This window comes from Leuciscus leuciscus, assembly GCF_965113295.1.
Source record: "Leuciscus leuciscus genome assembly, chromosome: 21".
In the NCBI taxonomy this organism is placed as follows: Eukaryota; Metazoa; Chordata; class Actinopteri; order Cypriniformes; family Leuciscidae; genus Leuciscus; species Leuciscus leuciscus.
In genome coordinates, this window is record NC_138745.1 from 568558 (window position 1) to 579857 (window position 11300).

The 11300-nt window shown below is 39.9% G+C and overlaps 1 protein-coding gene across 1 annotated transcript in view; it reads right to left on the minus strand.

Annotated features, from left to right (window-relative positions):
- Positions 1-10236, minus strand: part of dnah9 (dynein, axonemal, heavy chain 9) — a 144971-nt gene extending 134735 nt beyond the window's left edge. The window contains 5 exon segments of the mRNA XM_082152581.1: positions 427-638; positions 2838-2968; positions 3060-3218; positions 3310-3506; positions 9827-10236. Of these exon segments, the coding sequence (XP_082008707.1) occupies positions 427-638; positions 2838-2968; positions 3060-3218; positions 3310-3506; positions 9827-10183 (1056 nt within the window). The 5' untranslated portion in view covers positions 10184-10236.
- Positions 10237-11300: the final 1064 nt, after the last annotated feature.

The following is an 11300-nucleotide window of genomic DNA, read 5'->3' on the forward strand; positions in this document are numbered from 1 at the left end:
TTTTAAGTAACTGACCTATAAAAGTTATGACCATACTTAAAGAAAAAAAATAGATGACCAACTTGTAAGACTAGTCAAAGTGTTTTATGCAACTGGCTGCTGCTCTATTAAATAATATTAACATATTTGTGCTTTTAATAATATTAATAATGTTGAAATTGAAGTGGCCTACTGTAAGATTAATGCTTGAGAAATATTTTTCATAGTTTGTTCTCGTTAACTATTAATATCACATTTATTTGTTATACACAAAAAAGCAGAGCAGCTGTCACTGCGACAGAACCCTTTCAAAGGGCACTAACATGTACTGTACCATTTAGGCACTAACGTGTTTGATTAGGGTGTAATATGGGTAAATAAGGTACAGGTGTACCATCTGAAAGGGCCCCAGTGACACTTGTGTACCTGTAAATAAAGTGTTTCTACCTGCTGGATGAGGAGGTTGCAGATCTCCTGTAGAAGCACGATGAGTCGGGCCGGTTTGTTGTAGTATTTGGAGTTGGCCCAGATCAGACACACTGTGTGCATGAGACCAGCGATCTTCCCCTTCACCTCACTGAAGTCTGCACTCTCCAGATCTTCCAAACACTTCTCCATCGACTTGAGGAAGGCATTGATGTTCTTCGCCTCATTTAGAGCTTTATAAACACAATACAAAATTCAATGAAGATTCATAGCTTTCATACAATTAAAGAGGACATATTATGCCCTTTTTCTACTCATTAGAGCAGGTTTGTCCCAGTCTGTCCGTAACGCTCTGTTTACTTCCTGTCTCTATGAAGCCCCTCCTCCTGAAAAGCACACTGTGCTCTGATTGGTCAGCTGGAGCAGTGTGTTGTGATTGGTCGAGTGTGTTTGGGAAATGCCCCGCCCCCTACCATAACCGCCAGTTTAACACACTACTAACTCAACCAGGCCCCGCCCCTTTATTCTGTGCATGAATTATTATAATGAGGAATATTGTGACGTGTTCGTTCCCGGAAGAAACTCAAGATACAATGGAGGCGTTTCAGGAGTTCAGAAACACTGACACTGATATAGAGAAGAACTGGAGCTTCTTCATGATCAAACAGCAACACACTATGGGCCCTATCTTGCACCCAGCGCAATTGACTTTGTACACCGACTAGGGAGGGATGGGTACCGAAACTCGGTTCCAATAGGGAACCGGTTCCGACGTAAACTGTAGTAACGAGACCGAATAAGAACGAAACTTTCGGTGCCTGACTTTTTTTACCGGCCCCTATAAAACATCTCGTGGCACGAATGTTCCAAGTTAACCATCAGAGCATTCATTTCGTTCGTTTGTTAAATAAGAGACGATCTAGCGCTGAAATGTGTTTTTTAAATCAAGTGATCAAAGTGCTCGTTGCCGCTGCGATCAGTGGCGCTGATACAGTGTTTTCTTTTTTGGCTCGCGCACACTGCACTGTCTTCACTCGGACGCGCGCTTCAATACGTTGCGGAGACTCTCTATTCGTTCCGGTGAAATCACGAAATGCGTCTCCCTGCTTGATATACAACCACTGATGAGCATAATCAGTTTAAAAAAAATTTTTTTTTTAAAACTGTACGAATGCGGATTAGAACCCTAAACCTCTGACACGCTTGACTAAAGTTCAAGTTCAGCTGCCAGTGTCGTGGTGGACATGGAAGTCTGCAACTGCAAATCTTGCATATCAAGTATTAAGTATATCAAGTATATTTATATGAGGCTATACTGTGTGTGTTAAATATTTCTGCTCAGTGTCAGATATTTCTCTGTTTTAAAGTAAAAGTCATAATATGAGAAGACAAAATTTTGATCTTAACTTAAGTGTTTTAGGCTACATCAGTAGCCTATTAAATGGTGCAATTTTTCATTTAATCAGAAATCAGAAAATCTTTAAAGATTTAAGTTAATATTGTGTCCAGTTTGGACACACACACACACACACAGGTATTTTTTTTTTTTATAAAGTGTGTGTGCTTTCGTTTTCTTAAGTACCGGTTCAAGAACCGTTTATGCACCGGAACCGTTTAAAAAATACCGAGTAGGTACTGGTATCGGATAAAACCCAACCAATACCCAACCCTAACTGTGCGTTCACACCGGACGCGAATAGCGCGTCAAATTCGCGTCTACCGCGTCTAGTTTGACGCTTGACCATTTTGTGTTAATTCGCGTGTCTAACGCGCGTAAAAACAAAAGTTTGAAGCGAAATTTACGCGCGTCAGAGGTGAAAGTTTTGGCGCCCATCTTTTTTAGATGTTTATCGAGCATTAGCATTAGCATTAATCGAGAGAGTCACCGCTCGTATATGCTCTGGAGAGCAGAAACAGCTGCGTAGGGGACATCGTCGCTGTACTCGGGTCCACCAGACCCTCCAGAGGGTTTCAGGAGTTTCACAATTTGCTCCAGGATAGGTTTGGTGGACCTAACGGTGAGGACGCTGACGAGGACAGCGTAGGCCGTATAAGGCCTCGGCCTCGAGTGGTCGCTGCCTGACGAGCCCGCGCTCTACAGCCCGGCGTGAGGTTCACCCTCGCCCGCACCCACCTAATCTGTCATTTATTTTTGTTTTGATAATAAATGGAGCCAGCCTCCAAAAGTGAAACCTGTCCTGTGATTTAAAAAAAAAGTTTTAATACACTAAATTGTGTTTGTTGTCTTTACATTAAGGTGACTTGACTTGACTTAAACGACCAATCAGAGCACAGTGTGCTTTTCAGAAGGAGGGGCTTCATAGAGTCAGGAAGTAAACAGAGCGTTACTGAGAGACAGATGAACATGGGAAAAAGCATCTTTAATGCATCACGTTTAAAGGCAAAACTGATGTTTGTGCACAACACCGTACCTTCCACAACATCCCGGAGCATTTTTGCAAAAGCAGGATAATAACTGCTGTCGATGGCATGCAGAAGCTCCGCCAGTGTGGCCACTTTAGGTTCCTGGAGTTGACTGTGAATGCCCTCGAGGTCAGCAAGCCTGCAACACAACATCAAGTGGACAAACACGGTTGAAGAGCTTTTCCAGGCCACATCAGAGCCTGAACTCCCAGTGCCGGAGTCACACTCACCTGGTCTTCCAGAAGCTCAGCTCTGCATGAGGAGTCGGGTTCGTGCCCTCCAGCAACAGCTCTGAGGAGTCCTTCTTCAGGACCTTATACACCTGATTAGTCCAATCAACCACAACCGTCTCCATGGAATAAATGAGGCTTCTATCCACGTGATGCAAACTGCAAAGATATTACCAAACGAAGATGCAAATTAAATATTTCAGACAAAAAAAAAGTATGTTTATGAAAATCCCCGTTTGTTGAGCAGCACCTCTTATCTTCTTCAGGAGGAACTTGCTCCAGCTTCTCCAATCCTGGAGGCAAAGGAAGGTACGTCTTGCCTTTGACTTTTCCAATCATGACAAACACCTTGTTTTTAAGATCGTGGGCATGTCGCATGAGGTCCTGAGAGACAACCTGAGGAACGTCCCGGTTGTTCCTCATACTGGACAGATATGGTTCCACAAGCTAAAATGAAGAAAATAAAAAATTAGACAATGGAAGTTTATGCTGTGACACTGTTTGTGGAGACTTTCAGTCAGAGACACAGCTACATCTAGTGATACACCCAGATCTTAAAGGAGTGAATTAAAATGTCCTGATAGTTCACTCTCCCCCTCGTCATCCAAGACGTTCATGTCTTTCTTTCTTCAGTGGAAAAGAAATGAAGGTTTTTGAGGAACACATTCCAGGATTGTTCTCCATATAGTGACTTCAATGGGGTCCAACTGGCTGAAGGTCCAAGTTGCAGTTTTTTACGATCCCAGCCGAGGAATGAGAGTCTTATCTAGACAAACCGTCTGTCATTTTATAAAATAAAATAAACATTTATATACTTTTAACCACAAATGCTGGTCTTGCTCTCGCTGTGATGAGACACACATTACATAATCAGGTTGAAATGTCCGCTGGTTTGTCTAGATGAGACTCTTATTGCTCGGCTGGATCGTGTCGAGACTTTGAAGCTGCACTGAAACTCACATCTGGACCTTCGACCCGTTGGACCCCATTGAAGTCACTATATGGAGGAAAATCCTGGAATGTTTTCCTCAAAAACCTTCATTTCTTTTCGACTGAAGAAAGAAACACATGAACATCTTGGATGACGGTGAGGAGAGTAAATTATCAGGAAATTTTTATTCTGAAGTGAGCAACCCCTTTAAAGATGAACTGAACTGAAAAAATTTTTTTTTTATAACGTGTTGTTTATGACAATTAAAAGCTTTTTTTTAAAGCAACACAAAAATTGCGTTTGTTAGTATAAGAACGCTGGCAATTCTGATGACGTCACTGGAATGGTAGGACCTGCGAAGGTATATGGCAGCTGCAACTGCAGGTCCTATACACACGAAAATGAGTCATTTTGGTTACGTGTTTGAGCCTGTGAGGGACAGGCCAGTAGTACTGACTACCACCACAAGGAGGACGATCAGTTTCAGGCTCCACCTACAGTACAGGATCGTTTGGGGGAGCGGCGCGCGCTGTATCGATTCGCCTCACTGATCAAGTGCAAAAGAAACTACGAGCATGCAACGCCGTTACGTTGTAAATTACACGAAATAAAAGTAATGCAGGTATGATCCAGATTGTATTTGCAATGTACATAGTCAATTATTAATGGAGCATAGTGGTTCATGGTGTTATAAGAGGGAAATGTGGTGGGAGGTTGGAGGGCTGTAGTAGTCATGCACTCTCATTTATTGTATACAAGCACATTATGCATTTTATTAAATAGAGACTGCTTATATATGTCGTGTGCATTTAGAGAAAAATACTAAAACATGGTTGAGGTACTGTGCGTTTTAGAAAGTCAAGGCAGATAAATGGCAAATGTGATTGGACGAATTCATCCAATGGGATCGCTTGTTCAGTTAGCTGCACGCAAAAATGTTAAAATCAAAATACTCCCTGCATCAACAATGTTTCCTGACACGATGAACATCAGCTAGCTTCAGGGTGAGTAGAGAGGGACATTGGATTCTGTTGACAGACCTGCTGCGGTTTAGTTAGCTGCTAGTAAACGCATCAATCTGTGATATCATCGGAGTGATTATTTATTCATACAGTTTATATGGTCGGAGTGGTGGCTAGCTTGTGGAGTTTGACAAAAGTGCTTCCAACGTGTTTAGCTGCTAGCTCTTTACCTAGGTTGGATCGTTTGGTATCTAGCTTGGTTTTGTGACTCAACTTCAATGAATGCCGAGTGTGTCAGTCTCAGTTTTGTTGAACGCTATAAAGCCTGGTTTCCTAGTCAAAGGTAACGTTAGCCTGTGAAAATGTATCGTAACCCCAGCTGCCTTAATAATGCGTTTACTAGCAGCTAACTAAACCGCAGCAGGTCTGTCAACAGAATCCAATGTCCCTCTACTCACCCTGAAGCTAGCTGATGTTCATCGTGTCAGGAAACATTGTTGATGCAGGGAGTATTTTGATTTTAACATTTTTGCGTGCAGCTAACTGAACAAGCGATCCCATTGGATGAATTCGTCCAATCACATTTGCCATTTATCTGCCTTGACTTTCTAAAACGCACAGTACCTCAACCATGTTTTAGTATTTTTCTCTAAATGCACACGACATATATAAGCAGTCTCTATTTAATAAAATGCATAATGTGCTTGTATACAATAAATGAGAGTGCATGACTACTACAGCCCTCCAACCTCCCACCACATTTCCCTCTTATAACACCATGAACCACTATGCTCCATTAATAATTGACTATGTACATTGCAAATACAATCTGGATCATACCTGCATTACTTTTATTTCGTGTAATTTACAACGTAACGGCGTTGCATGCTCGTAGTTTCTTTTGCACTTGATCAGTGAGGCGAATCGATACAGCGCGCGCCGCTCCCCCAAACGATCCTGTACTGTAGGTGGAGCCTGAAACTGATCGTCCTCCTTGTGGTGGTAGTCAGTACTACTGGCCTGTCCCTCACAGGCTCAAACACGTAACCAAAATGACTCATTTTCGTGTGTATAGGACCTGCAGTTGCAGCTGCCATATACCTTCGCAGGTCCTACCATTCCAGTGACGTCATCAGAATTGCCAGCGTTCTTATACTAACAAACGCAATTTTTGTGTTGCTTTAAAAAAAAGCTATATTGATATTTTTAAAAAAAAATTTTAGTGTAATTTACTTTTAATTGTCATAAACAACACGTTATAAAATTTTTTTTTTTTTCAGTTCAGTTCATCTTTAAACCAGCGGGGTCAGCCCTATGTTCCCACAGCCTTATGCCCTATGTTACAACATTTCTAAGAATTTTTTTTTTTACTGAAAATTTTGAAAATTAGGCCCTATGTTCCCACAGCCCTATGTTCCCACAGTCCTATGTTCCCACAGCCCTATGTTCCCACAGCCTTATGTTTCCACGGCCCTATGTTCCCACATTTCTAAGAATTTTTTTTTTACTGAAAATTTTGAAAATTAGGCCCTATGTTCCCACAGCCCCATGTTCCCACAACCATATGTTCCCACAACCATATGTTCCCACAGCCCTATGTTCCCACAGTCCTATGTTCCCACAGCCCTATGTTCCCACAGCCTTATGTTCCCACGGCCCTATGTTCCCACATTTCTAAGTATTTTTTTTTTACTGAAAATTTTGAAAATTAGGCCCTATGTTCCCACAACCATATGTTCCCACAGCCCTATGTTCCCACAGCCTTATGTTCCCACGGCCCTATGTTCCCACATTTCTAAGTATTTTTTTTTACTGAAAATTTTGAAAATTAGGCCCTATGTTCCCACAACCATATGTTCCCACAGCCCTATGTTCCCACAACCATATGTTCCCACAGTCCTATGTTCCCACAGTCCTATGTTCGCTCATTTAACTATGTCCCCTATGAAGGGTAGGTTTTAGTGCTTGTGCTGGTACAGGGATAGCCCAATTACATCCCAGACAAGTCTCCCTCCTGTGAGGGGTAGGTTTGGGTATGTTAACTAATTAAGCCCTAGTCCCCTATGAAGGGTAAGTTTTAGTGCTAGGGCTGTGGGAACATAAGGCTGTGGGAACATAGGGCTGTGGGAACATAGACATGCTCCCAAACCAGCACCCTTTACTATAACCCAGTTTGTGGTGCAAAGTATATAATTACACAATGAGGCAGAAGAGGGTTAGTCACGTTGTGAATGTTAGGAACGGCACGTGATGTGACTATTGTCTCGTCCACCTCACCCAGTGTTGACATTAATGAAGCTGCTCCTGCTATAGTGACAAGCTGAGACTCTTCTCTCGGGTCAAGGGTCACGGCTTATTGCTGGGGAACAGCTCTGGGGTTTTGTTGACCTACACTACATGTGTAAGCCATGAACAATGGTTCATTATGAACTGAAGTCGTGCAGGTATCTTCATTACCACATAAGGACAATGCACTCTACAGTAGCACATTAGCACAGGGAACGTTCTCAGAACTAAAGCTAACGTTCTCTCAAAGTTATGAACAAACGTTCTTCCAGTAAAATTATTAGAACATTCCTTCAAAGTGATCTAGTCTTTAATAGTAATGTTCTCAAAGCATAAGCACAAAACATTAAACATACATCCTTCATGGAACATTTAGGATTTTTTGTTTTAAAATGAACGTTCGGATAACATTCAAAAGTGACGTTCCCATTACGCTTCCAAAATGGTAATGAAATGTTTGTTTAACCAACAGAAAACTTTAAAACATTTAAAAAAGTGACGTTTTGAACGTTCAGAAAACATTCAGAAATAACATTGTCATAACTTATAATGGGAATGTTAGCAAAACATTTTTATACCACATTTTTTAGCTGTGCGGTTTCGTGTGCTAACCTTGGCCTAGCTCTCATTAATAAAGTTATGTAAAATGTCCAGCCTGTAGATCTTCATCATTATGAGCAGGTGTTTGAGGGCAGAGAAGCTCAAAACAAAACGATATCGCAGGAAAAGTCAGTCTGAAAGCACTCAATTAATCCCCTCCCTGAAAGTAATAAACAACCTAATGTGCAAATACACATTTACTAACATGGCAATGCTTTCAGAGCTCCAGCTGAACTGTGGAGGAGAAGAGCATCTGTAATCTGTTCATTTAAACACACTGAATGTTATTATACCATCAAGTACACTTTCTTCCACTAGACATTAAAACAACGGAGCAACATTCATTATACAGTATGGGTCAAGAGAAAGCGGCATTTGTTTATAATTTGTTAATGTTATGTGATATTCAAAATGTAATTTTAAAGTTAAAAGTAATTTAAATGTAATTGCTAATTTGGTTTCAATCAATTGTAGTTGAATATATAAGTTCTGAATTATCCTACAACTTATTCTACTGGTTAAAAATGGTGCAAACTAATATGTGAACCGATTCTTTCAGACAGTTCTGCGGACTGGTTTGACCTGGTGATTCTTTGATCAGAAGAACCGACTCAAAGGAATCGTTCGTTCGCCAACGGACAGCTCTTCTCCTGACTCTAAACGTTAACGTTAGCAGAGAAAACACGAACGGATCGCTGACATATTGTCAAAGAAAATTAAACTCATTAATTAATAAAACAGTTGTTATTTTAAAGTCGTCATTAAATCAAATGTGACGCTATTTACTACTTTGTTAGCGTCGAAGTCTTGTGGTGAACAATTAACCAGTGCAAGTTAATACACAGAAAAAAAATGTGTTTGTCCTAGTAATCATTAATCAAAGTCATTTTCCCTGTTGTGCTATTTTTCCATGCAAGTTATTAATCTCAGTGAGAAAGCACGACGTTTGTGGTCGTGATTACAGCCGGTATCGTGTGCTGCCCCCTAGCAGAGGCGCCCGGTCACAACACACACTCCCGGACGACGAAAAACGCAATAAAGTTGGGAAATACCCTGAATTATCCGTGACAAACCGAGACAAAAAACAGAAATCAACTGTGTGGATGAAGATTGTTGATGATTTTAGGATTTTTATGTGAGATTCTCAATTAATTCAGTTGTATACGCCCTGAGGTAAAATGTTCAGACTGCTTACTCAAAAACGAGTGTTTTACCGTAATTGTACAGTATCATAATCATAACACAGTGCCGACATTATATTAATTTCATACTGCAAAAGTCACGTGACACGTTTAGGAAACGAGGCTTCTTTACGTCATAAATGTTCAGAAACGTCTCGAAACAGTGAATCATTTTGCGAAGTAATTCAAAGCTTCGTTTCTCCCATCAATACTTACCGGCTCAGTATTTTGACTGAATTATGCGGTTTATTTCTCGCAAAACCTTATAGTAACTGTTATACCTCCCAAACACTATGGCGTGCGTCTCATTATTGTACCATTACGTGATACTTGTATATGTTTGTAAGGTTTGAGTCTGGTCGCCATGGAGGAGCGCGTGCAGGACATTTCTCAAAATATCTCCTTTTGTGGCCCGAGAAGAAAGAAAGACACAAGGCATTGGAACAACAACACCAGGGTGAGTAAAAGATGATTTAATTTTCAATTTTGGGTGATTTAATTTTCATCTCTTCAATGTTCTTTCACTTAAGCACTGAAGCAAAGTCAGTTGTAATTTGCAAATGTCTTTTAAAACGATTTCAACTCGATTCATAAAACTTAAGTTAGTCAACTTAATAGCTTTGCTGTTTGTATCAAACACTGTATTTGATAGCTAAAAAATGCTCTCATTAGTTGCTTTGGTTGCATTTATAAATGAATTTATGTAACGCACAATCATTTTGAAAATCTGATTAAGTGATTCATTTACAAAGAACCGATTCAAAAGAATGATTCATTAGCAAATCGGGCAGCGCGAACTCGACTCACCTTTTCCAAAAGCACCGAGAGCTCCTCCAAAGGAGAATGAGACAAACTTCCCCAAGTTAAATGTGTTTTCATGGTATTGACGGACAGTGCTGTTTTGCTCTGTTTCACAAAATAAACAGATTTGTTTTTCCCGCGTCCCGAGAATCCGAGATTTGGGATGAGCTGTCCGGAAGAGCCGAGGGACACGACGAGAGTCGTCTGGTCAGCTTTATCTAAAAAGTCCTGAATGACCTGTCGTTGTTCTTCTACGGCAAGACATTTTTGCCAGCGGTCAGACTTTAGGTTAAACGCTTTTAATACACAGTTTTCTAAATGTTCATATCTCTCGTCCACTTTTGACTGCTCGTTGTTTTCCATTTTGCCGATGAGTTTAACTGACTGAACTGAACTGGATCTGCTTTAAACCGCTGTCTCCATAGAAACCCAGTGTTTACATGATGGGTCAGCCCGCTGTTGCTATGCCAAAGACAAACCGTCGGCTTATTCATTTAAATGTATAATTAAGTTGGCTTGAGAAAGCCTGATATTGTACTGTGAAAAACTGTTGACTCAAACTCGCCCTAGAGCTTTAACTCTACATACTCCAAACTCGGCTCAGACACTCAAACTGATCTGAAGTTAGTTGCTATATCTTTACAGACTGATCGGACTTACGGTTTTCCTACAAATGACGATCAAAACTCGGAAAAACTCCCATTGACTTAACATTGGGCATTCTAAAAAAATTCAAACTCACCAACCGACAAAAATTCAAATCTAAATCCCTTGAAGACTAAACCAAACTGCCGTTCTATATACTATATTAGCCAATGAGACTCATTTAAATGAATCAACTCTAAACTCATAGGCCTATACTTCTAAACTAATTAACTTAAATTTAATAACTCACTGATTCTTGAGAGTCGGGACAAAACACGTTTTAAAAAACTTTTTTTTTAAATACACACTATATCAATTAGAGTTATATGTTTCTGCAGAGAAAGGTCTTAGCTATTTAACCATGTAAAGGAACAGGTTCTAAATAAAAACACATTTTTAACAAATAAACATGTTTCCCTTCAGAACTGGATTTGTGTCAACTCCGTCAGACACACTAAAAATTATACAATTTTAATTCTTCAAATCCAACAAGAATCTAAAATTCTGAAGTATATTGTAATAGTGTTTAGTTACTCTGATATGTAAAAAAAAATACAATATATAAACTTAAGTTGTGATTTCACACTATTCTGAAAACTCAGATTTCTAAATATTTGCATTTTCAAACTTTGATTTTAATTTCAATATTGTAAAAACAAATTCCTTAAATAAATAAAACATAAGAGGATGTAGATCAGATGGTCCTTTATTACAAAAACAACATAAACTGAAGGAAGAATATTTTTTTTCCCCAAAAAATTAACAAAAACATACAAACATCCAACGCTGTTGACGAAGATCTGACGGTGTTGACGAAAAACTGACAGTGTTGATG